The following is a 27,891-nucleotide window of genomic DNA, read 5'->3' as shown; positions in this document are numbered from 1 at the left end:
TACTAAATATTACATATGTTAACAGGAGGATCCTGCAGTCTAAAACATCTTGCCCCAGGCCAGAGGTTGGGCCAGTCGGTCTACTTCTTCAGCAAGAGAGGAAACCAGACTTACTTGATCAGCATTGGAGAAATTCTATCTACACCTTCCAGTCCTTCACTGTCCTAGAGTAGCAAGGCCATGTAGGCCCAGCTGAAAGAAGCTGGCTTTTGAAAGCAAATTCTAGAAGCACATCCCTCCCAGTTACTGCCGTGCCTCTCTTCCCCAGTGTTTCCCCATAAATTTCTGCAGGAAGCATTACCACCTTCATTCTTGCAACAAAGCTTGTGATGAACTACCTGCTCTAGGAGAGGATGATTAGTTCAGTGACTGCTGCACAAATTTCGGTTGTCCACAAAAGCTGGAGTTGAGAGTTTAAAATGCATCAGTAAACTCAACAAACAGCCCTCTTTACATTTTTGAAAGGAGCTGAAATAAACAGAGAATCACAATGGTAACAACAGTTAAATCCCTCAGTGCTTGTTCTCTACCTGAAAATGTGAAGATTGCCTCTTGAAATCCTGAATACATTTCTGAATGAAAAAGTATTTAGATTTGAAAAAGAACAACCAAAAAGCTTCCAGCATGACCCCTACCCCTACAAACAAGAACTCCAAATTAAGTTTATGGCTTCTTTTTGTTTGCTGCTTGCCAGATCCTATTCATCATTCTGCTGCTTACTACACCTGCTCTGTAAGAACAACACTTCATTGAATGCCATTGCAAAAGGTTTAAATACATGAATATAATTTAGAAAGCAAGTGAAAAGACAAAACATTTATTTTAATTAGGGTTTTATACATAGCATGCATCTGAAAACAAACTTTTTATCATGTAACTATCACTCTGGTTTCTGCACCAAGGGTGTACAATCTCAGACACAATGAATGGGTACCATCACCTATACTACTGTATACAGAGATATAAAAATATACACAACAGTTCAATTTTACAGAGCAACAGAGCTGAGTGAATACTGTGCACACTGCACTCTCCGAGCCTGGACAGCTGAACATCCAGACTGCAAAGGCAACAGGAACACTGGAGATCGTAACCGGGCTCAGAAGAAACAGCATCAGAACTCTGACACAGTGTAAAAATATAAGGCAGAAGCCACTTTCTTCTGAATTGTAGGGAAGAGCAGAGCACACTGAGACTCTCCATTCTTGCTTTTAAAAGTAGTTCCAGCAAGGAGTTGTACATGCAAAACATCAACAGTGCAACAACAAAAGAATACTGAACAGTAGCTCAATCGTACAAACTTAAAAAAACGTAACACGTACTTTATGCATCTCCTCACAAAATATCTAGGATTTGTCAGTGCATTAGTGTTAAAGTGGCATTAAAAAAATTTCTGCTATTATAACAGATGCAGAATTATTTTGGAAATGCATAGCATCTACATTTTTATTGTCTTTGTAATTATTCAGTTGGCATAGGCACCATTCTAGTCACACCAGCATTAAGAAGAATTCATGGTGGAAACAGCCATTCTTATCAGTTCATACACAGGTATTCTTGACTGCTTGTCTTGATTTTGATTTCAACAAATAAATGCTTTTTAAAATTCAAAAATATACCCTATGATTATGAAAAGAACTATATACAACATACCTAAGACACAGGGTTAGCTGGCTGCCATACGTGTAACACACAAGAGAAACATTCAAGTTTGACAGATATTTTTTCTTTTTGAGATGAAAGGCCTTTGGGTTGGAAGCATATCAGAGACAACAGTGCAGTAGGCTGAGAATTCCTTTAGCTCAGTTCAGAACTAAGGCATTGAATGATAAAATATACATTTATATTTGGTGCAATGTTACTGTCAATTTTAGAATCTAGATCACATCAAATGCTGTCATTTGTCACTCTAGTAAACGCACATACCCATCTTCTATCACAAACGCAAACCTTTTGGGGAAAAAAAATAACCCAATACTAAACCTATTTTTTTTTTCCTAATTTGACATTGAAGAAAAACTGCTAAGCCAAACAAACTCTAAAATCCCCCCAAAAACCCTATGTAGGACTTGACATCCTCCTAGTCTTTACTTGCCACAAATTAGCCAAAAATTAAATGTATCATTGAACTTCACTAAAAAGAAATTAAGATTTTAAACTGCTACTTCAAATTACTTTTTGCTTCTTAAATTTTCCAATTATCCACTCATTTTATGCTTGCTGCCCCCTCTGATTATCTCCCAGTGTTGCCCTTCTCCTGTCATTTCTGTATGGCTGCCCTCTAAAGTTTCTCTGATACTGGTAGCCGTCATCTCTGCTTCTGCTGGGTGGTCCTTTCCAGGCCTCCTCGTTTCTTTGGAACTGGTATCCTCCCCTGCTGGAATAACCCCTGTCAGGTCTGGGCCTTCTGCCTCCTCCGTAAGTCTGGTTATAGAACTGCTTGGATCTGCCACTCCTCAACATGTCAGAAACCTCAGTGTCATCTTCAGAGCTCTCTTCCCTCGTTCTCTGGGCCCTGCTTTCCGTCTGCACGTTCCCAGCCCCCTTGGACTCTCTCCCTTTAGCAGGCTTCTCCTTCCGGCCAGGAGTGCCGGGTTTCAGTTCGTTTTTGGGAGGTTCTGCCAGCAGTGGCTGCGTGCTGGGCCCTGCCGTTGGCCTCTCTGGGCCCTGTGTCTGTGGAGGGCGATGCTGCTGCCCATCTGCTTTCTGCTTAGAAGCAGACGATGGACAGGTTTGCTCCAGCTGAGGCGCCCTGGCTGAAGCGTCTTTCGGAGTCCCTGCAGCAGCCACTGGGAATGGGACGGTGTTGGAGCCGCTGCCACTGTTGCTCTTCTGGAGCTGCTCTGCACAGTTCACTCCAGGAACTGGAGGGCTGCATTCTTTGCCCACGTACATGCTGGCAGAGGTGCCAACTGCTGCCTCTTTATCCTCAGGTGACAAGACGACGTTAGGTCTTGCTACTGAATTCTCAATGAAACCCTGAACTGGGTACCCATACCAGAAGTGAGGAAAGAAAGGAGGTGCTATTGGAACAGCTCCTAGAAAGTGATTGTGTCCAAAGGGCGGCTGCGGGAACATATTCTTCCCTCTCAGGGACTCCTCGTAGTTCGCATGAAGAGCTTGCGCTGGATTCTCTGGTTCGACACAGACCTGTCCTTGACTTTCTGTCACCTGAGCTGAAGGTATGATCAGAGGCAGTGATGGAGATCTGTCAACCTGTGGAATCTGACCATTGGACCTGGCCTCGGTCTGGACAGCAAAGTGCCTGTTTGGTCGTGCGGTTTCGTTTTCGTTCTGAGTGGGAGCAGCCTCCTGGAACCAGGGGTTGTGCGGATACACAGGAAGGGACACGTTTGGGTACATTCTACAAGCAGCTAAATAGGCCTGGTGCAGGGGGTACAGGTAAGAATGGGGTGCCCACATGGGACAACTGTATGCCTGCAAGACAGCAGGGGGGAAAAAAAAATCAGTTATTTGGTCTTTTGAATGTTCAGACAGACACAAAAGTACACCAGTCATTTACCATTTTGAAACAGTTAATTATAGGAGATAAAAGTTAATTTTCTTTACAGTGACTGCCCTCAGTTCTAAATCCTATGACTCTAGCATGGTGTTCTTATTTTTTGTTTTCCTTCCAAATGCAGTTGAAATGGTCAACAGTTACTTCAATTTCTATATGGTTAAAGACAAAGTTTGACACAGTAAGTCAAGCTCTAGCTATGTGTTTGAAGAGAAACATTTCAAACTAGTTTTCCAAAATCACACTTAATTATTGGCAATTATTCTACTGGCAATTTATTTATATTGGCAAGTTACTCTACTAGACCTCACTTTGCAAAGGCCACAGCACTGAAGTTATCCTCAGATAACCTCAGATTGTGACCCCTTCCCTTTTCCCTACCTCCACCTTAATGAACTGGACTCTGTAAACAGTCCCTGGAGCAAACCATCCTGAAAAGCCTAGGCAGACCTCCTCTGCAGGCTCTCCCTCTAAATGTGCACTGGAAGGGTGTGGGCAGGGCAAGGTCTGGAGCAGAGCAGCAGACAGACAATGCAGAGAGTATATCCCGGGCCTGCTGTACCCTGAGACACCAGCGGAGCAGCGCAGCCGCTAGAACATAGGCTGGGACCAGCAGATGGTGCTGAAGTACCAAAACGACTGGCTAGATCCTAATAATCCACAGTAGCAGTAAGGAGAGTCCCAAGACTGTCAGCTTAGGAAACTGAAGCTGTTTAAATGCATTGTGGTGACACTTGCTAATTAACAACTTACAGATTTCCTATTAAGCACAGAGACTTATATTAGGCAGAGGTATCAAATTTACATTGGAAACTGTGCTGAATATTCCCTCTTTCCATGCCCAGACACCAAAGAATATTGTTGCTATGGCAAAAGTCCCTTGAAATCAGCCCAAGATCTCCCAGCACCTTGCCCCAAGTCCTCTGCCTGACATAAGGAGTAAAGAAAGTAAAAAAGGAACATTTTTACGTGCAGAAGGGAGAAATAAAGCAAACAGCCAGTCCTTGCCAAGCAATGGAAAATGTTGGCTGAACCTCTTCTCCAACCACACACACAGATTTGCACCACATTTACACATACACACTACTGTAATTGCTGAAAAAAGTGAAATACTGTTATTAACCTGAGCAGAAGGAACAAATATGCAGGTTACTTAAGGAAAAGATTTGGGGATCTGTAGTGCAGTGGCTTTGCCAGTACACAGCCAGGGCTGCAGTCTGAGGGCATTTTCTCATTCCCTATGCATGTGATCTGAAATAAGCATCTTCACACTTAGGATTTATCTGGGACTTTGAAAAGCAAAATTTGCTGGTCGTGGAGCCAGAGCAGGAAGCCAATAGTGCTCACTATGCTGTTGACATGAATTTGACTTTTGCTGACTTGAACTGCACTGTGGACAATTGCTGGAATCCCAGTTAACAGAACACAAAATAAGAAAGTACTTCAAACTGAAAGATGGACTTGAAATGTACAGCAACAAAACTCCTGCACTCCAAGTTCCGACAATTATTTACAAGCGATTTCTATAACCAACATGAAAACATAAGTAAGTTTGAAGACTTACCTTCACACCAAGATTGAAGAAAAATCTAAGAATGTTCTTATCTAAAAAAACAAGAACAAAAATATTTATGAAGACCTAAAATATTTCATCTGATACAAAAACTGCATAAAGTTCCATTTCAGTAGAGAACACTGGTATTATTGCTTGTCTTCAATTGATTAGTTGTGGGTTTTTTGCCACAGGAAGATATCTAGAACACAACAGCAGTTTAAATTTCAGCTTTAACAGTCTGTGAACTAGTTTTTAAAGAAACAGTTCACTAAACAAACACCACTGTGCAGTCAGACATGAGATGTTCTCTATGGGCATACGTTGCATTCATGGTATGCCAAAACCTGTATTTTCCCAGATTATTAAGGAAATACTCAACAGCTTTTAAATGACATGAGCAAACGTATTACTCTGACAGGAGCAGTTCTCCAAAGACAATTCTTTACATGCACAAAACCTCAAGTTATGGTGGGACAAGCTAAGACACAAAATCATCCTACCAGATTTCCAGGTGTGACCACTTGAAAGTCACAACATTGACAATGCAAACTAAAGAGTTACAATTCTGTTCAGTAGTCCCTCCCACATCCTAAATCATGGAACTACTAGATCTTTTGACAAAGAATGACAACAGGACCCAAAAAAGTTGTGTTTATCTACATTTTACGAAAATAAGACCTATTTGGAAAAATGGTGTAAAATTTAGACTTCTCACCTTTAGGTAAGTCTTCCCCAGTACTGCACAGGGAGTAAGGAGGTGCAACGGCTCTTTCTCCCTTTTCATTAAAAGGGAATCCAGGGTATAGTGGATCCTGATAGGGATTCAGAGTCTGAGGCAAAGGCATTAAAGGCTGGTTAACTGCTTGTAGCCACACAGGAACTCCAGCAACTGAAGCAGATGTTACCTGAGCCTGTGATACAATAGAGTCAGGTCCCGTTGCTGGTCCTGGCATCAGTGAAGAAGCAGGTATTTGGGTTGGAATACCTAGAGGGAAAAAAACGCAACAAACATATATAGAAACAAAACAGGTATCAATATGAATGGATATAGGAAATATGAATAATGAAAATATAATCTATGAAAAATGAATATATGAAAATATATATGTATATATAAATAAATAATCACAAACCAAAAGACATCAGAAAAGCAGGATTCAAAATGCAAAGAATAGTTTTCAGAAAGAATGAAACAAGTAGGTTAAGCTTTCCAGAAATAGCTAAATTGATCCCATGCTTCTTTTTAAAATTATGAATGCCAGGAGGAAATAGGAAGGAGGAAAAAATGGAGGAACTGCAACTTCTATGTGAATCGCTGAAGTTGTCATTCTGACTAGTCATTTAGAGTCAACTCTAAATCTGAGCTTAGATCAACTTGGCTGCACATCTTCTGTCACAGACACAGTCAAGTGAGCCAGGATTGCCTCTGTCTCATGTGAACAGAGGAGGCTGATCTGAAAGCTAGTTCTTGTACAGAAACAGCAGTGTGAGAGAAAATGCAGCACCTGATCTAATGAGCACTATTGATCCTAAGCTAATTCCACAGACCACAAGATATGCACAGCACACAAAAACCCATTACACATGCTTTGCAACTCAGGTCCAAATGGATCTCATTAGTTCCGGACATACAAGCCCCAAGCTGAGGCCTCAGTCAACTAAGGAGTCTATTATTATATGGGACACAGAGCACAAACACTTAGCAGGTTTCAACATGCTGACAATATGTTCTACCTTAAGCAGATCCTCAAAACTCAATGCTATCCCACTCAAGAGGAAAAACAGCCAATTAAGTACACTACTCTCTCATACCTTCAGGCTGAGAGTCAAGCAAACTATACATACAGGCAATTAAAGATCTGTTAGAACTCTCACCAGCTTTCAGCAGTGAGAAAATACATTCCTATGAATGTCTGCCTTTGGAATGTGGAATTATATGAGCCAGTGTCTCCTGGGGGTATCTTCAACTTAGTAAGAGGGTTGAAGTATTTCCAGGGTTAGTAACTTCTGATTAATGTTAATATTTCTGCAAACCTGCTGGTCCATATGTTGCTGGCTCACTTGGCCAAGCTGGCACAATGGCTGGTACAGAAGGCACTGCTGGAGGTAAATGCACCTCAGAGAAGACTGGAGAGGGCGTTGGAGTAATGGTCGGCAAGCACTCGGTCAGGTTCTGTAAAAACAAACAAATCTAAATCCCATCATGGCTGCTGACCCTGAGGGCTCAGTCTTATCTGGACTACCACCATCCCCACATGGAAGTACTAACTAGGAAAATACCCAAAGAAACCTGAGCTGCATCGCTGTGTGGAGAGCTCTGCTCTGAGTTCTGTCCAACCACGCCTGTACCACAGAGTCATCAGTGCTGGAACCACTTCCTCAAGCTTTAAATATCTCCCACCCAAAAGAAAAGCCACCCTCAACAAGCAATTACCAATAACCTCGGAGAAACCTGAGAAGGAAAAGCTAAAGAATTTAAAGGGAAAAGCACAGTTACCTTGGTAAAAAGGTATGAAATAACCCCTCTCTCAGGAAAGAATAGATATACTTTTACTTTTCTATCAAGGGCTGTCCTTTTACAATCTTTATACTTGACATAACAGATTCCTAACTGTAAATATGAAATTTTAGCATTATCACCATAATGACCATGTAATTAAAAGCCAGTATTGTAATACATACGTGGCTGTGATGAAGCTCCCCTTTGTCTGAAGTGTCCTGACTGGAAAACTTTGAAATCAAACAAACATTTCTTACTTGCTCAGCAAGAATCGGAGAATCTGTTTTTACTTGTTCCAAAGGAGATGAAGCTTTTGGATAACTCTCATCTTGACTATTCTTCTAAAGCAAAGTTAGAAACAACATACACCGCTAGTCTAATAGTCAGATTAACTTTACAAACAGTTATTCACAAAATAATAAAAATAAACCACACTCCATACAAAGTGGGCTAAGCACCCATCACATATTATACTAGTGTGACATTTCGCTCATTGAAAGGACAGCAAAGGTTAAAAGCCAACAAGAGGCCACAAATCTTCACTGAACTTCAGAGCTCATGGTCTGTTAGCACAGTAGCTATTAGCAAACATCAAATCTTCTGTGGTCCCATTATACTGAAAGTACAGACTGTACTAAGCAATTACAAATCCAGATTCGTAAGCACTCTCGATAGCCCAGGTTTGAGGACTCCAATTGCAGAAAAAGACTATGTATAGATTACAGGGCTGAGGAAAGCTGACAGAAATACAAGCCTCCAGCCTTAGGAGTATTTCACTAAAAGCTCTAAAGCAGCAGCAGCAATCACAGCTCTGAAGGCAGCTATTGCTCTGCTAATCATGTATCAGAGAAGCAATAACATTAAAAAAAAATTTGGTCTTTTCTTTAAGATTACCTCAGATGAATTTGGCTCAAGCTTCTGACTTAAGTGGATCTGCCTGGAATTTGACTCTGCAACACCAAGACATAACCTAGTAAATGAACCATTACACCACTTATGGCTATCACAACTTAAGCCAGTTAGTTTGTCTTTCCAAAATTAAACTTTCAAAATCAAACCTGTATCTTAGTATATATTACTTCAGAAAACTTAAATTTCTATTTTTACCAAAGATCAAAGCATCCTAAAACAAACAGTTGTTCGGGCAGTAAAAGAGCAACTACTTCACCCTGGGTTCTCCAAGCTCTACAGGAGTTCTTTACTGATGTTTGGAAACCATTTCAGTGATGCTTGGAGAAAGCAGGAATAAAATGCAGCTGTCCCTTTAAATATATTAATCCTAAATTGCTCCTAATGAAACAGAAGTTTGTACTGTGCTTAAAGTGAAAGTGCTCTGATCGGCATTTTCATATTCAAGTGTTAAGATAACAGAAGCTCAAAGTCTTGTCTACTTCTGACTGAGTAAAAACAGTTTAGAACGTTGCAGTGCATTAAAAGATCTAGGAAAGTTTCCAGACTGCTTCACAAACCTTCACTTCTCAAGCACCAGTAAACACTTCAGTGGGGAAGACAGTGTTGAAAAACAGTCATGACATAATAAGATCTGAACAAGTTCTTCACATTCTGGCTTATGCTCAGACCTGGCTACCACTGCTTGTCAATCACACTCATGCCCAGATTATCAATAGCAGATATAGACCTTTTAAAAGCTTGTTATATACTCTGTCACAACTAGACAACAGTATAAATGGAAACAGTATTGATTTTGAGAATTACTGCCAAATCCCTGAGCAGCAATAAGAATCCCTAAACACTCAGAAGGAAGTATACTTGATTCCCATAGGGCTGTTAACCTAGTTTCACAAGAGGCAACGCAATCCAGAGCGTCACAAAAAGCACAGAAAGCTGAACATGCCATGCCCTTCATCATGCCAAATCCATGATGACACTGGAGTCTTTACTTTCTCTCCAGCTTTTTCTACATGAACATTCCTTAAAAACGTGAATGTTCCTTTGCAAAGGTGGAAAAAAATTCCTTTGCAATCAGCAGAGATTGGCTAACTACCTTCCTCCTGGTACCCAGTTTTCATCTATTACTGCCATGTTCCACTTCCTCACAGAAGAGGAAAAGCTTTAAGTCCATGAAGAGAAGCTAAAGTGTTGTAACTGACTGGGAGGAGGGAGAAAACCCAAACAAAATTTTAACCATGTGACAGCACTTTCTACTGTAAACAGGTTTGTTTTTCCAACCCTTCTGTACACTATCTTCTCCCTCTCCTGTACCATCGTATACTAATTCTTAACCATGCCACAGTGAACACTTTTACTTGCTTTTCTCATAAATTACTCTTAAGGCTTCTTCCACTGGCACTTTCTGCCACACACTCTACAGTTTCAAAAAGATCTAATTTAGGGTAGCTTTGATAAGTCTGTTTGTTTCTCTCATTTCTCTTCTCATTTATTACAAAAATCCCAGCCAGAAGTCTACTCTCTCGGCCACATTCACGAAGCAGGGAAATGTACTTTCCTAACTCCAGCCCAGTTTAGTTTGGTACTGCTGCTTAGGATAATTCCCCCCTCAATGCCTAAACAGATGCCTCATTTTGAATAAATTCTGAGGCTGGTAACAAAACCAAGCAAACAAAAAAAAGAGACATTATCTAAACCCATTTAGTTTTACCTTTCTCCTTCTGCTCTTCCACCTCTGCTGTCCACTTGCTGTTTCTTCTTTCATTATTCGAGAACTTTTTCTGGTTTACATTATCCACAGTCTGTGTAGCAGCCTGACAGACTGACTGGTTCTGAAGAAGTTGACAAAAGCAGAAATATCACTTTATGTAATCAGTCCAGTGACACTTCACCATCACCTGCTATGATACTATAATGCCTTCATGACAAATAATATTTATGTCTGTGACAAGCAGAAAGGGGAAGGGGGGAATCTGGCTCAGTATTCTGCAGATTCATACACTCTTTCTCCTTCATTGCTAAATTTTGCCAAGTGTCCCTTAAGAGCATTCATGCAAGTGAGTAAATACAGCAAACTGTTACTGCTCAGGAGGAGAGAGCAACCTCTGTCCCTTAGGCTTCAGTCTTTCTTCCTAGCCTTATTCTTGTTTCTGTTTGCCCCAGGATTTAAACCCAAAAAGCCCCACACATCTCTAGAACAAACCTAAGTGGAGAGTAGCACCTTACCCACAGAATATGCTCACTTCCCTGGATGTACTGAGACTCCCACCCACTTTCATTAAAATTGTATCAATAGAATGATCTCTCCAAAATCCTACAGCTACAGATGCTCATCTGTCTCCCATAATTACATGCCTAAAGCCCTGTGTGGTGGATGTTCAATTATTCCCAAGATAAACTACTACGTGTATTTTCTTATCTTTAACATATAAAGCATCGTAGATACCTGTATTTCTAATTACAAAGTGAGTGCAAAATAAATATTCCTAATTTTTGCATTGCAGTGTGATTCAAGGACAGCAAACCAATGGCTAATGAAAGGTTCACAGGCAAGTATGGAAAATGCACTGTTAATTACAAGGAATACAGCATACATTGCAAAGAGCAGGAAAAGCTTGTTCATCCCGCTGCTGGATCTCATAAAGGGAACGGGACTCCTCTATGGCCTGCTTCTCCCTGCGCTCCTCCGGAGACAGCCCAAAGTAGTTACAGTCCCTGCTGCCATGGCTCAGCTCCTCACTTCGCTCACGCTCCACTTTCCTGGAGGGAAAAAACAAAGCAGGATCACTTGGACTAAGAAATTCCAGATCAAATCCAGTACAAACTTGTGGGTTAGGAGGGAAAAAAGATGCAATGATGGAAATAGAAACTCTACTGTAGCAGCCCAAGGAATCAAAAAGTCACTACCAACAAATGCAGGCAAAACACCAGGAGTGTTTCAGAGACTTCTAAGTCAGAACACAAAGCAGCCCCCTATGACAGGTTCAGCAGAAGCTGAGAGATCTTAGCCATGCCCAATAAGCACTTGCAACATTATTTCAGCCCAACCAAAAAGAAAAACAAGTACAACAAAATCCACACTAACATCCATGTTCCAAGAAAAAAAATGTGGCTTTGCAGGCAGTTTCTGCCATGCAAGAAAAAAAAAATTTATTATAATTTCCTGTGCTTATTATTTCCTGTGTGTATTCTTAAGGACTTGGGACACTTCCTAAGAATTCAATGGCAACGTATTTCAAAAAGAGTATGCTGGAAGCATCTGAAGCAGGCACCTGGGCTTCCAGATGCTCAGTCAAGAGTTCAAGCCAGAGAAGATGCTGTTTGCAGCTTTACCTTGCAGACTGGGAAGGATTCCTGACGGGAGCTTTTTGCTCAGTTGAGGTCTGATGAGGTTGGGGCCCAGAACACAAGAACTGATGCTGCCTGGTTCCCACAGTATGCTGAAGTCGAGGAGGTAGTGCTGACTGGGGTTTGATTGACTTGCTCTGATTCTTTGGCCCTCTGCACTCTGCATCTGTGATAGCAATGTGAAAACAGGTAAGACTTTAGTTTTAATCATTTTTCTTAAGCTCTATGGGACAAAACATCTGACAAAGAAGATTGTGCCACACTAAGGTACAGTCCTACCAGGCTGAGCATTCTGCCCCCATGTTGGGTAAAACTTTTTTATCTTCTTCCCTGGCACAGTGTTCCAGCCCTCCATAGGAGAGGTCTGTGGAAGAGGTTTAAGGCTCTTCAGTGAGACAGCATGCCTACAAAACAAGGAATTATGGAGAGAATAATATCTTAAAAGACCAGACAGGGACTTGCATAAATTAATAGCACATGTTCATTAATACTGACAGATCTTCCCATTTTTGAGAACATTGCATTTAAAATCCTTTGCATTTATGATTACACTCAAGCAATATATAGAACAGCAACCCCTTTTTTTTCCCTTTTTACATAAAACTGTAAGTTGATACAAACTTATCAGTAAGGAATTATCAGCCATTTGTGAAGTGCCTATTGTAATGTCTTCAGGGCAGACAGAAAAAGGGGATGGTCACAAAAAGCAATGTACTTAAATAAAAGCAATATACTTCGATAAATTTATTACCAACCCTGCAATAGGTGCCAGAATTGAAAGATGTTACATTGATGGTGCATATCCCAGAACAATTACTGCCTTTTTAAGTGAGGATGCTGTCCAAGCAACTGTTTACATTACTTGAAAGGCAGACATTCTAACGGGTTAAACTCCAATTTAAAATGGGTTCAAACTGCAAGATAATCTTCATATCTTGCAGTATGTTTTTTTTAATAGAGATCAAATGAGATTAATGGGCATCTTTCTCATTTACCTTGATTGAAAGTGTTTCCTCTTCCCAAAATACAATCAATGTGGATTTTTTTGACCCAGAAGTCACAGGACTTACAGCAGAGCTCGGGATGTCTCAAACTGCTCTCTCCCTGCCCCCTCCCTACCAAAACACCCTAACAAACAAAAACCCCACCCCACACAACCAAAACCATCAAATCCACAGCAACAACTTTAATTTGTCCCAGGTAGGCCAAAGATGATGCTGATCTAAACAGCAACTCTGTATAAAATCAGGCAGAGCTACTCAACCATCAGAGGAACTCGGTGCTTTAACAGATCTTTCAGTATGAAAAGCTTGTCACAAATCCAGCATCTAATTATTGAGTATAAGCAACACCTTATTAGCCTGGTGACAATCTGTTTAGGATTGAATCTTGTGCACAAAAAATAAAATTAAAATACTATTAATGTAGTTACTGTTCTACACCACAACTATACTATAGTATACCCAGACTACTTGGCACTACATAAAGGAGTATGAAGTAATAATCAATTTTTCTTTTTTGTTTAATAGTATTCTGTTTTCTTAACAAATCTGTGGTAGTACTGTTCCAAGTAAAGAAACAGATACATTTCAGGGGCTGAAGATTAACTCTGAACCAAAGTAATGCTTTGTTCAGTTTGGTGCTCCCTCCCAAAAGAGATTAAGCACTCACTTTGCTCCAAGCTCTTCTACAAATACAACAACTGGCCCATTCTCTGAAAAAACTTCTTGAATATGGGCATTATAAAATTTCCCATTATGGTCTAAGCGCACCTGCAGAGAACAAGAGTAAGAAAAAAAAGTGGATTAGCTCTAAAGAGGACTGTGAGAAGAAGTCACTTTAAAATATCAACATTAGAAACTCAACTTTTCCTCTGGGCAACTAAAGACCTGAGAAATACACACACAGTTTAGTAAATGAATCAAAAACAATCTTCAATCTCTATGGCTTCTTCAAAAAGAAATAAAAATACTATTGAAACAAACACACACACAACACTAAACAAACAGCCCACAAACAAACAGCTTGCTGGGGAACACTATTTAATGAAATATGCTTTTCAAAACCACATGAGAAAGTTAAAAGCAATCGTGCAGCCAGGCTTTTCAGCTTTACTGAAAACACTCTCTCTCACAATACAACTCAAAGCTTTCCCCCATTAAAATCCACTTCACTTCAGTGAGATGTAGTCTAATTAGGAACATAATGAACACCAATTACTTCAGGAGTTATTTTCAAAAGGTTTTTTAAGAACAACTAAAAGAAGTTCTTCAGACATGATCATAGTGCTACCTGTTTGACTGACATTCAATGATCTTAAAATTATTCTGTTGAATAAAAAATAAGTTTCTTTATGTTTCACTACAGTATTTGGCTTTACAGTTGTATTAATTTGGCCAACTTTAATTTTCACTATTCATGTTTTCTTCCCATGTTTTTTATATTATGTATTTACTGTCTTGCCATATACATATATAATTTGACAGAGAGAATGTATTAATTACCAGATTGTTCTCTCCTAATATTTGTACCCTTCAATAAATACTACACAAGACAGCCTTAGGGTCTTAAATGAAAATTTTAAGCCTATTAAGTACTATTAAGCAATAAATAATCGACTCAGCATTAGGTTGGTCTGGGGGCCAGGGTGTTGAGGGCTTGTGGGGTATTTTGTGGTTGGGTTTTTTTTTCCAGTTTGGAGATGTGTTTTTCCTGCAGCTTAGTCACTATGGTTGATTCCATCACACAAATAAAAAAGTACAAACTGAAAGAGCTCCTGTTTTGCATAATTACCCCAACCCCCAACTGAATATTTTATCACTAATATTAGTAACTTTAACAGATGGTCAAATGTCCTAGAAAGAAACATGTTTAGCCAAGTACCATCAGTTTAATTAATACACCTAAGGAGACTAATCTATAAATTGAGAATTTCATGTCAAACCTTGCTTCTTCTTAAGCAGCAACACTTCATATAAATCTTAACAGAATTTGAAGACCAATTGTGTAACACACTTGCAACACCCTGAGAGGAAGAATCGCCCAAAACTTCAGGATCTGCAGTAATTAAAGCAAGCTGTACTTCATTACTTGGAAGTACTGAGATTTTATCAAAACTAATAAACAAAGAGTAATCACTATCTCCAATGTCAGACATAAATACATGGATCTACAGTTCCATGCTTAACATTGAGGCTCCCAGTCATCTTATTACATATACTCTTGGAGTTAACTTGTGGAGCAAAATTGCACTGATCAGTCGTACGTATGCTGTAAGTCATGAACACTGCCAACAATTAAAGAACAAGTATATCCTCAGCTGAAGACACAAGCCAAGAGTATTTAGAAAGTTGCAATTTCAAGATAGTTATCAAAGAGGGAAAATGGCCACCCTGAGCAAAATGTTAATGTGTCTCTAAACTACGATTCAATATTACTTACTTTACATTTATCTCCAATGGAGTATTGCATGCCAGCAGCAATAGAGAAATCTTGTTTTTGCTGATCTGTAAATACAGAAGCAGTAATATACTGTTAGTTTAAATATACCAAAAGGATTATTTTCTTGATAGAGTAAAAATGCAAACCAGGTGTTCAGGCCCTAAGTCTGCCCACTGACCCATGTGAGGAAAACCAAACTAAACCTAAACTGCCACTTGCATCAGTTCTTCAGGAGGGCTTCACTTCACACAGCTTTCAAAAGCTGCAACTTTGAAGTATTCTGTTACTCACCCCATTTGGATCGGAGCCAAACATCGTATTCAACGTTTCTGTAAACCAAGGGATCAAGTGATTTCAGAACCTTTTTAGGCAACACCAATGAGGTGGGATTCCCATTGCTCTCAAGGTGCTGCACGGAACAGAACAAAGTGCTAAATGGTCAACTACACAGACATATCCAGCTTTGCATTTTTCAATCACAGTGCTCAAGCCTTGTACTGAAATATGGAAATGCTAAAAATACATAGAGCATAAAGAGCTTTGAAAAAAAAAATTAAATGGTGTTCTTTTAACCATGCCAGAACAAATCTAAGAACTAAGCAGCACTAAAAAGGACCCTATCCACCTCGCAGCACATCAAAAGTATACATTACTTTCCAAAGAAACAGGTAGTTTTTAGGATATTACATGTTAAGAAAGCCATTAACTCAAGAGTCTCTCATGAATATTAAATACTAAAAAATATAGCCGAGTACGAGTTATTAGAAAGAAAAGAAGTCTCAGTGGATAAATACCTTGTTGCCAGAAAGAGACTTCATTCCATTCATATCACTAACTGTTGTAGCTTTACTTCTGTAATAGGACAGAGGAAAGTTAAGTTTTCATAATGAATTACTACGTCCTGAAAATCAGGTAAGACACATCTAAAAGAGGATAAAAATACTGAAACTACAATTCTCTTTGTTTTCCTGACAATAAGCATATCATGGACTATCTTCATCTCTTGAAATGAAAAAGCTTTCTAAAATAAAAAACTGTATTTTTAAGTTACTTTGATAAAAAAATAAGATTTTGAATTTAAGTACAAATTTTAGGAAGTCTGTGTTAATGTGTGCTTTGTTGTCACTCAGGAAAAAAAAAAAAAGCAAGGGGTAGAAGACCAGGGAAACACAAGTCCTCTTAAAATTTTTGCAACTACATGAGGAAAACATTGCAAAGTAGACACAGAAAAACTCTTAAAACCAAAACCCACTCCATTAGTTAACTTGCATCAGGCACTCTAATTTACTCTTTTTTTCTACACCTGACATCACTGGAAAAATACTTTCCACAGAGAAAGTCCCAAGTATTTTTCCTGCAACAGTTGTAGGCAACTCTTAACATTAACTTCTCCCCAAAACCATTGCATTTATTAACAACATAATTGAAAAGTTTGTATTTATAAAATGAAAAGAATCTTCTGGAAAACTAGCTAATGAAACATGATGAAATCAACTTCAAGACAAGCAAACGATTTAGGACTTCATAAACTCAGCAAAATGTCTGTTAACTGGGTCAAGAGTCACATATACACACACACCAGCCCCTGCATTACAGGACATATGGTTTAAATCAAAAACATTGAGTTCCACAGCCTCCAGTGAGCATATGACCTTATTTCCAAAGGTGCTAAGGAGGTTAGCAGGATATTTTCCTAGGAATTCCAAAGATACAGGGTAAGGCTACTGCATTTGAATCCCAGGAAAGCTCCAAGAACAGAAAGGAGTAAAGATTTCCATCAGCTGATATTTAGCTATAATAATTGTTTCCTGAGGCAGAAATACTTTGTATTTTAATTGGCAACATTCCCTAGTATTTTTTTCCAAACATGAAAAAAAGCTAAACCCTTTCCCAGAACTTTTTTTTCCTGTGATGATTTTCCTCTCTGTTACTTTCAACCTGTGTGAGAAACCAACTCCCAACAGCTCAGAGAACTTCTTCTGCCACATGCCACACAGCAAAGCCATAGAGAAGGACTGTAACAATCAGTGGGAAGAGGGGACATGATCCACTGATGCAGAACCATCTCCACAGTTTCACTGGAATTTTATACAAGCCAGAATTAAGAATCCTATTAAACAGAAGAAAACTTGCCAATATCTAAGTGCAAAAATGGCACTGGAAATGACTGTGCACAAGGAGTCAGCTCAAAATCTCAAAGCTTCCTGAAGAATTCAGCAAAAACAATATAAACCCACTTCCTTACGATCAAGATCAAAATGGAGCAAGCTATATCTGTATGTCTCCACTACCTTCACCTCAAGCAGGTACTCCAGTCCACAGATGTTTGGAAGCCACACAAGCTGGATCGGATTCCTGTAACTCTACTCAGCTGCAGAGTGAGCCAAGTCATTCTCACAGAGTTTACCCTGCCAGACTGGCACACTAACAGTTCTCCCAGGGAATTCTGCTACTCTAAACAGGAAGAGGCACATGTTGCAATGGCAATAATTCATTATGTAAAGAGACTGAAAGCTAGACTGCAGGAAGAACAGAGGAAGGCCAGAAGCCTATCCTTAGGGAAGTAAAGATTACGCATTGCATTCTTTCACACTTCTAACCCTACCTCTTCGTGCTTCTTTTCTTAGTAATTTCAAAATGTTTTCAACCCTGATTTCTGGATTCCACTACTCACCTGAAACTCAGAAAACTCATTTAAGATGTGTTCACAGGCAACTTTTCAATTTCATTTACCTGTAGTTGTCATCTTCCGAATCCGAAGCAGACACTTCACTGCTCCCATTACTTTCCTCTGTCACACCAACAGCGCTAAGTTCTGCTATGATTTTCTTTACATCCATATCAAACACTTTCTCATAGAGCAACTCATACAGCAGAGCTGGATAAGGGGAGGAGAAAGTGGAAGAGCAAAATCAATTACCAGCTAAATCAGTTTTTATTCCACTATTTCAGATGGCATTGACAACTCAAACTGAACACCAAGCTACTGAAAATGACAATAATAAACTTCCATACACAGCCTTTTCCAGAAACCTAATACTGATAGCTTTAAGATTTTTAGCAAAAATATATTTTTAACTAACAGCTAATACTCACACTGGCACAGAGCAGCCTTCTCTGCATACTCTATGGGATACACAATATCATAGTGGTTTCCATTTGAGAAGCACAGCAATACCTATTGAAAAAAATCACATGGATATTTTAGGCTTTGCAGGTCACTTGATTTTTCATAAGCACACCCTTTAAATTCAATTTAAGGCACCCATATGTTTTGTTATCTCTCAGGATCTCATTGTATCAATAAAACAATCAAAATTTTTGGTGGATGTCCTTTAAACCAAACAGAATTTGAACAAAAGCCAAAAAAAAATTCAAGACAGAGGTTAGTGCCTGAAAATTGATTTTTACAGAATTTTATATTAGTAGAAAGATATGCCTCACCCTAAATACATCCCATCTATTTAAAAAGAAGTGTTACATGTATTAACAGCACAGCTGCCTTAAACAGATACAAAACAAACTGCTGAAATTGAATTCTCAAAACATTTCATTGTGTTGAATAATAAAGTCACATGCAACTACTTGCTGTTTATAAAGAAGTCTTACTTCAGCGTGTCACAATAGCCATAATTTTTTTTTTTTTTACCTTATCAGAAAAACCATTTTCAGTTACACGTGAAGGAGAAGCATTTGGCTCCTGGTATATTATGAAATCTTTCCTGGGGAAAAAAAAAAAAAAAAAAAAAAGTAGCAGATAAGAATTTATTTTAGAAGTAGTATCAGTACAAATTTGAGCACTGAAGTCAAATTCAAGAAAGATACATAACCACAAAAAACACCTAGTGATTTCTCTGCTATAATCAATCTCTGTCATGATTTTAAACTTAAAATATTTCTCTCTCTCCGTTTCATCCATAATGTTCTCTTGGAGTTCTTCGCTTAACAACCTGTCAATTCCTTCAACTTCTTTCTCACACAGGCAAAAGTGTTATCAGTCTTGCAAAACAACTAAGTATATGCACAGTTTCTGGATTAAAAAACAAAAACTTTTTACAACTACTCAGAAAAAGCAATTCCGAGAGGAAAAGAAGACTCATCCACTTTAGGGCGCAAAGAGAAATTTACTAGATAAGTGACCTATGTTTGTGAGAGGTCTGAGGAGTGGAAGTGAAGTCAAACCTATTTGTACTGAATTTCTATCCTATGCCTGAAAAGTCTGAAAGTCACTTATTGAAACAGAACAGGAAATTCTTGCTTCTGCTTCCCTTACGTCTGCCAGCATGCAAGAAAGAAAGCAACACTTTGCCCATAACTCTATCACTGTTCCTACTTTCCCTGAGATTCTTAATTGCCTTTTCAGTAGAAGCCTGTCTTCCCAAAACAAGCATGGCAGCAACTAGCCTTGTGGCGTCACCTCTGCAGTGAAATACCACATAAAAGTTGCATCTGTGCCACAAAACCCTCATGTGGCTTTCAATGATAATTAAAAACACCCACTATTATCAACCAGGAATTGTCTTTATTCATTTATCAGCTGTGGCCCTGGATACCAGTGTGGCATGACTACAAAATGAACTACTCCTATTTAGGAGAATACATTTCTCATGGCCAATACAACAGAAATACAACAGAAATACAACAGATCATGACCATCCAGTTTCTGATGTGATTAAGCATCCAAGTCTGCTGACTTAAATTGAGATACATCCCTCTACAACCTGGCTCAGTGTAACCATCAGACCTTCTCACTAAGCCTCTTGAGCCAAGCTTTGCTCTGACTTTCAGCTCAGTCCTCCCCCATACGTGCAGGACACGCAACTCCAAGCTGGCCCATTCACCTCACAAAAAATACAAAGATAGAATTCCATGCCATTTCCCACACATAGCACCCAAAGGTAATATTTAACTAGCTCGATTCTTTCCTCTTATCAGCTGTCTCACCTATGGACAAAGCCATTAATTTACAGTAAACATTTTGAAATTCTGAATTTTTAATGGGTTTATAAACAGCAGACAGTGAAGATGCTGTGGATTACTCACTGCCTTGCACAATAATTAGAAAGCAATTATAAATATTCAGCACATTGTTTCTCACTACTTTGTGAATAAAGATTTAGTACATAGGAAATGGGTACAGCTCACTTATGAGCAATAGGGTTAGAACTAAAGACTTGGTGAAAGACAGAAAGAAAAGCAATTTTAACAGGAAAACTAGGTTATTAAAACTAACAAAATACAAACTGTATGAGATTACCCACAACTGGCTGTGCAGGTGAGATACATGGCATTACTGCAAACCTGTATTCACATCGCAGATTAAATGTCATTTCCTAAAGTCACTTCTCTATTTTAATTTAATCCCTTGACAGATGCAATTTTCAAATATATTTATAATTTTATGGAGGACTATGGTATGGTATAACATAATTCTATCTTTGCTGTTCCAACTGATTTACTAACAAAACAACAGAAATTATCTCAGTAAAACATACTGAAAGGTTTTCTTACTTGTACATAAGAGAAAGGGCACTTATTTCTACTTGTCCAACCCATTCCTGTATTGAAAACAAAAGAAAACGAAGTTCAAACAAACATACAATTATACCTCCTCATAAGCAGATCAAGAGATGCAAGAAATCATTGTTGAAAATAAATATATGAACACTGAATCTGGAGTTCAGCAAGACATAAAAACACAATTCCCCAAATCATTTTACAGTAGAGAGTACACACATAAAACTATATATTCACATAATTCAAAGACCTCCTAAGCTCAATCAAACACACTTGAGAGGAAAAAAAAAAAATCCAATTAGCCATCAACTTCAACAAAAGTATTTGCTTTCTATTATAAATGAGGTTTAACATACCTGTGGATTTTCCAAACTTTTTAAATAATCTTCAAATGGCCCCTCTATGAACTGTATTTAAAAAAAAAAACAAAAACAAAACAACCAGTAGTAATTAGTCATTTTCAGTAGAGCAGCATATGGAATCCCCAACCCACTGTACCAATGGAAATGTGCCACTGAAAATGGAAGTCTCTCCTGCCCTCAAAAAGCTTACAAACTAAATATAAAGGGATGTCGAGATGAAGAAATGAACAGTCAAACACATAGGTTTGCCTTGCAGAAAATAACCACATAAACAGCTTTAAAAATCATCACACGAGTCAAAATAAACCAAACAAAACCCCCCAAAAAGAAACTCGGCAGCCAAATGGGGAATCTGGAAAAAAGCAAAGATTATGTCATGTAGATGTTTATGGACAATTCATCTCAGGCGTGCAGAGTGTCACTGAAGAGAGGAATTGTGGACTTGAATTCAAATATCTTGTTAAATAAACAGCAATGAACAATCAGAAACAGGAGTCACATTCCCATAGTATGGAAGCAGTGGTAAGATCTAGTACAGCCAACTCAGACAGCACTTTTTTTTCTGTTCTGTATCACCTCAAACTGCTTTTACTTTCAGCAAAGGATGCAAACAATCAGGCTACATTTCAAGTGCCAGCCCAAGAAAATGATCCTTCAACTGCATTCTCTAACACACATGAGGAGGCCAAATTCAAATGTGCCAAGAGCAGAGGAAGGTGCTGCAGACAACTTCAAAGTGTTTCAGCCACATTGGCCACAGAGAGGCTGCCTTTAAAAACTGCTCATTAGTCACAATCTGTTTGATTTACTTGAAATAAAGATCCACAGAGGTGCAAAACAAGAAGGAAATCCCTTTGTGAACTTAAACTAGAGGCTGGATGGTCTCTTTACCCACAGTGAGTAAGAAACAAGATAAGGAGAACTGAGTGGAGTAGTGAATTTAAAAGCTCTGTTCAGCCGTTTGGAAGTGAGAACTTAAAAACCTGGCCATAATTTTTAATTTAGATAGAAGCAATCATGTGTGAAGTTGAAAAAGGTGAATGAGCCAAACATGATCACAGACAGCAGTTACTTTTTGTGTCAAAATTAAACTGAACATTTGCACAGAGGAAGAAAGGAAGGACACCAGGAAGTTCTCATAGGAAACTGAAGAGTTAGAGAATAAATGTAACACAGCAGCAATTCAAGATAACACTTCAAGAAAGGCGGAGGATGGAAATGAAGATGGCGGCTACACTCCTGAAATCTTGGTTTTAACAGTATCAGTTGAAAGAAAGACACAAATTCAAGCTGAAATTATTACAACAGACAGAAGAGAAACTTCAGGAAGCAGCACCATGTCAATAAAGCATAACTACTGTGGAGACAGCAAGTGAACAGCTGAACCAGGAGATTAGGGAAAGAGACATTTGTTGTTTATGCTGTTCAGGTTTTTTAAAGAGAGAGAACAGTGCTGTATCCCAAACAGAAAACAAAGCAGAGTGAGAGACAGAGGTAGCAAAAGAGATGAGCAGAGCTGAAGCGAGGTACCAGGGGGACAAAGAACACTGGGAAATGAAAACAAATATGAAACACCTACTCTCACAAGAAACTTTTAAAAAGGAGACTTTTCAGACAGACAGCAAAGATGGACAGAGGAGAGGTCACACCTTGGGATAATGTCTGAAGGGAAATAAAGAACACTGGGACCAGGAGTTTGGATAAGAGAGACCAAAACAATACTAAAACCATGCTAAAACCAGCTAGGGCTAACAAAGCAGGGATGGGAAACGATAATATGGGAAACAACATGCACTTAAGAGTCAAAAAGGGCATGAAATTTCAAAACACTACACAATCGAACAAGAGAACAGGAGTAGAGAAGCAGATACTGGAGTTAGTGGGGTAATTCTGGAAAGAAAGGGATTAAAAAGTCCACAGTGAAAAAATGACCTTAAGAAGAGAGACATCCAGTTGTCAGAAACAACTGGAAGGAGTCAAGTCAGAGCAGCATTGTCCTAGAGAGTTGTTATATATCATTATATATAATGTAGATATGTAGATATGTACATGTATAATTATATCATTATATCATTAATTCCTGATAACTTCCACATGGTATGTGATCACTCACATTTGAGCTGAGGGTACTAGGTCAGAAATTATAGCACAAAGACACACCCTTATTCCTGCTTTCCTTCTCCTCCCTATGCCAGTGCATACCTAAAACAGTCTTTGTATTTTGGGTTTGGTAAATTTAGAACAGAAAAATAGAGTAACAATCTTCTAGTAGCAGATCCTTACACATACTCACTCCCCTTTTGTCTGTCCTGGAAATCAGGTAACAGTATGTACACTAGAACCCATACAAACAGAAGCACCATTATTGATCAATACTCTTTTAAAAGGAAGAAAAAAAAAAGAAATTTGTAATGTTAATACTGACAGCATTGACCAAATATAATGAATATCAAAATATTTTACATCCATGGTTGATGAAAAGCTTAGTTACAGATGTTTAGGGAAGAAAACCTACAGTGCCAATGCATAATAAACTGCAGACCCTGAAAAGAATATCACTAATCTCATCAGTCAAATCCCTTATATATTGGAAAAGCAATTAACTAGCACAACAAGAACATTTTATGACTTTTATTAAAGTAGGCATTATACTACACTAAAATCCAGATTACAGTAGCTTCACTATAGACCACTGAAGATTAAGTTTGCTTTCCTTTCTTCATGAGCACTAAAAACTCCTCCTACACCACATCACTCCAATCCAAGGAGTACACAAGTCTCTCCAGGCTTATGAAAATGAGTTATTACCACATATGTGCTAATTAATTTAAATAGCATCAACTGATATTTAGCTACGATGAATATTTGCAAAAAAAATAATTACAAACACAGGGAGGTGCAAAATATACCAAAGCAGAAGGAATAAAGTAACTTTTCTTAAATGCTGACTAAGAAAACAAAAATACTTACTGCTTCAAATTTCTCCCTATGTTTTCGAAGATAGTCTACACAAGCCATCCTAACATCAATGTGCCGAGACTGAGAGTGCAACACCTAGGGAGAGATGGAGAAAGAGAACAAGGTGACATTGGATCTCAGGAGTTTTGATGACAGGCCACAAATAATTAATGACTGCTGTCTAAATACAGGCTTGGAAATACTCTAGTTTTATTTTTAAGAATATTTAATATGCATACTCATTCAGCAGCAACATCTTCAGGCAAGTCAAACTTCAATTACTTAATAAAAAATTAAGTAACTGCAGAATTCACAGGTTTGCTAAATTCAAACCTTCGATTTTATGAGGATTTACGAAGCAAATGAATAGCATTTATTGTTAATCTTTAACTGCCTTCTTTGTAAAAGACTTCAGTTAACTGAAAGGAAGTCACAGCAGGAATGGATGAGGAAGTCATCTACCAACATGCATTCATTCAAGCTAAGTCCAACCAAGTCTCACGGTGCATGTTTACCTTCTCTTCAACAGGCCTGTTGCCCAAACAGTTTTCTGGAAGCCAGGAATTCAGTTCCCAATATGACACCCACAATCTACCTCCTGTTCAAATCTCTATTTGGAAACTACTACTTTCATTGCAGGTTCCAAGTTATCTCAAGTACAACACAGGGAAGTTCCAGACAATTTAAGTTGCAGTGTCTCTTGAAGTCCTTACACACCACCCTCAAAATAAATCACTTCCAAATTCAGTGTTTCTGAATGAAGAGTGCACAAATTAGCCCAAATTTGCAGATAAACACTTAATAACTCTCAATTAAAGACCTTAATTTCTTAGAGGTCATTTCTAAACTAAATGATTCCATAATAAGAATGGGATATTAAAAATGTAATAGCTGAAAAAAAGTTTTATCAACACTTGAATGTGAGAGAAACTTTCTATGTAATAATTTAAAAAGTCACAATAGCAATATATATTATATATATATATATATATATTTCCTTGAGATAAAAAACTACCCACTTCCAATCAATAGTGTTTGCTTGCCTGAACTTATCAATTCAGTGGGGAAAGGAATTTTTTTTAAAAAAGTGATCTGTGTATAATTAGCACAGGAATCTGGGTTCCCACAATCAGAAGCACCAGAGCTCCCACTGCTGTTTGCTTGTACTTAAGACAAGATGACGCTGTCGCTTTTTTCCTTTAACACTAACACTGAAATGGGGGAGGGGAATTCAACAGGAAGAACAGAAAATAAATTACTTTCTCAATTTATAGTCAACTAATTAACAAAACTAAGAACGTGGCTTCTCAGCTCTTTCCACTAAATTCCTTTTCCTAGACAATCTCATACCCAACAGCTGTATTCCTATGTTGAGATCTCACACTGAAAAAAGCTCTGAGGAGGCGGTGGAAGGTCAAAACAGATAAGGATTTCTTGGTGGCATAAGGCAGCTGCACACATATAACTTCTCTCACCTCACAAGGTGGAAATCATTTTAACAGTCACGTTTTTCACTGGCACATGACTGCATAACCTTAACCTATACCTGTCTGCGTTTTAACACTAATTACCACCCACTAATGAGATCCACTTCCCATGCTTTCGTGAGAAGGAGCTTTGTTTATGTAACCAGTTACCTGCTCGGCCACAGCCCTGAAAAGGCAGGACCCATCCTTGGCCACTTTCTTCCTGTACAAGCCCTGAGATCGCAGGTAGCGGTCCATGGACGTGTCCCCGGGGGCGTCCCCGCCGCTGCCGGGATGGCTCTGCTCCCCTCCACCGGCCCTGCCCGCCGCATCCATGTTCACCGAGGAGAACGCCGGACCCCTCCTAGTCCCACATGGCGAGGAGAAGCCGCGGCGCAGCTCCGGGGCCGGGCACAGGTGCAGCAGCAGCAGCCGGGGGCAGCGCTGGCCCGCCGGCAGCCGCAGGAGCAGCAGGAGCAGGAACGGGAGCGGCAGGAAGAGCAGCAGCCGGCTTCACGTTGTCCACTCGCATGTGGGGAGCGCGGAGAGAAGCGGCAAAGTTTCCTGCGCAGCCCGGACTCGCAGCTCCGTCACTGGCGCGGCTTCCCGGCTGCTGCCGAGGGCCGGGGGCAGCTCCGGCGGGTCCCGGTGCCGGGGGGAGCGGGCGCGTCCCGGGCGCGCAGCCGGCCTGCAGGCGGAAAACAAAAGGGAAAGGAAGGACACGTGCGGCCCGCCGGGAGGGAGGGAGAGAGGGAGGGGAGGGCGCAAACAGGAGCGTAACCTGGCGCTTATTTTCACTTTCAGCCCGGGCGCTGCTGGGAGCCGTAGTCCCGGAGGAGGAGGAAGCAGGAGGAGGCGGACACAGCGCCCGGGGCCGGGCTGTCAGCCTCGCCCCCGGTCAGGATCATTTCATTGCTTCTTAGTTTTAGAACCGACACGGCGGGGGTGGGGGGGAGGTTGGTGAAAAACTCAACATAACCCGGTAGTGTGTGCCCGCAGCCCACAAAGCCAGATATATCCTGGGCTGCATCCAAAGCGGCGTGGGCAGCTGGGTAAGGGGGGGACATTCTCTTCTCCTCTACTCCCCTCCGCTGAGACCCCACCTGGAATATGGTGTCCAGCTCTAGTGCTCCCAGCACAAGGAGGACATGGAACTGTTGGAGCAAGTCCAGGGGAGGCCACGAAGTTGATAATGGGAGTGAGGCACCACCCCCGCAAAGACAGGCTGAGAAAGTTTGGGCTGTTCAGCCTGGAGAAGAGAAAGCTGCATGGAAATCTTACAAAAAACTTTCAGTATCTGAAGGAGACCTAAAAGGAAGCAGAAGAGGGACCCGGAATTGTAGTGATGTGACAAGAAATAACAGGTTCAAACTCACAGGGTGGAAATTTAGGTTAGGTATCAGGAAGAAATTCTCCACTGTGAGAGACACTGGAACCAGTTGCCCAGGGAGGTTGCGGATGCCCCATCCCTGGAAGTGTTCAAGGCCAGGCTGGATAAGGCCATAGGCAATCTGGTCCAGTGGGAGGTGTCCCTGCACAGGGAAATGGAGTTGGGACTAGATGATCTTTAAGGCTCATTCCACCCCTTTCACATTCTATGATTTTGTCTGAAACCTAATCCACAGTATGTGGGATTTGTGTGTTTAGTTAGGCTTTGCTTGGTTTGGGGTTTCCCCCACAACAGATGAGATTGTAAGATTATTTTTTAACTCCATCCACTTGCAAGAAAGAAGATCAAAATAAAACAGAGATAATTAAATTAAAAATTAATTAATTTTAATTAATTAAAAATGGATTAATTAAAAATTGATTTTAAAATGCCACAGCCATTCAGTATTTTTAATGTATTACTTGTATGCTACTCTTGTAAGATGCCCAAACATTTGTATCACAATTGCATGATTAAATTTTGCCTGGCATTGTAAACAGGATTTAGAAGGTTTTGATGCACAAAATGTGACAAGAAAGGATGCTCTTCAAACTTGTAAGGCTGACAGTAATAAGCCTAGGGAGGGTGGTGACTTAAGATCCCTAGATGATGATGATAATAATAATAATAAATATTATATATTATTATAAAATTACTTAATAAACACAAGTTATAAGGCAGCCCAAGCCTAGTGCTCCACCAGCTCCTTACAAGCAGCATCGTTCTATCTTTCATAGCAGAAGCTCAGGTTTGCCAGAAAGGAACAAGAAACAAATGCCAGTTCCTGGGATCTCTGTAGAGAAGGAGAACAGAAAGTGAAAGAAGCGAAAGCAAAGCTCTACCCACAGCCAGACCTCCAAGACACAGGGTGCTAGTGAGGCAGCAT

At 39.6% G+C, this 27,891-nt stretch overlaps 1 protein-coding gene across 7 annotated transcripts; it reads right to left on the bottom strand.

Moving 5' to 3' along the window:
- Positions 1-801: 801 nt before the first annotated feature.
- On the bottom strand, positions 802-25,912 carry OTUD4 (OTU deubiquitinase 4). Of its 7 annotated transcripts, XM_058837094.1 has the most exons (22): positions 25,748-25,912; positions 24,123-24,206; positions 21,147-21,197; positions 20,785-20,831; positions 18,923-18,995; positions 18,370-18,451; positions 18,007-18,151; positions 16,068-16,125; positions 15,565-15,682; positions 15,274-15,338; positions 13,504-13,604; positions 12,112-12,236; positions 11,818-11,998; positions 11,079-11,244; positions 10,196-10,316; positions 8,470-8,525; positions 7,758-7,916; positions 7,110-7,248; positions 5,981-6,060; positions 5,791-5,905; positions 5,085-5,125; positions 802-3,438 (listed from the first exon to the last, which is right to left on the bottom strand). In XM_058837094.1, exons 1-22 carry the CDS (start codon positions 25,910-25,912, stop codon positions 2,212-2,214), a joined length of 3,399 nt encoding a protein of 1,132 aa, XP_058693077.1. In that variant the 3' UTR covers positions 802-2,211. The 7 variants fall into 7 exon arrangements, with proteins under 7 accessions (XP_058693077.1, XP_058693073.1, XP_058693075.1 ...); XM_058837090.1 differs by having other exon boundaries at positions 5,791-6,060; XM_058837092.1 differs by having other exon boundaries at positions 5,791-6,060; positions 7,833-7,916.
- Between the last annotated feature and the right edge of the window lie 1,979 nt (positions 25,913-27,891).

Source organism: Poecile atricapillus, chromosome 4, assembly GCF_030490865.1.
Source record: "Poecile atricapillus isolate bPoeAtr1 chromosome 4, bPoeAtr1.hap1, whole genome shotgun sequence".
In the NCBI taxonomy this organism is placed as follows: domain Eukaryota; kingdom Metazoa; phylum Chordata; class Aves; order Passeriformes; family Paridae; genus Poecile; species Poecile atricapillus.
Note: the sequence above shows the minus strand (reverse complement) of the source record. Positions and strands in the feature narration are given on the sequence as shown.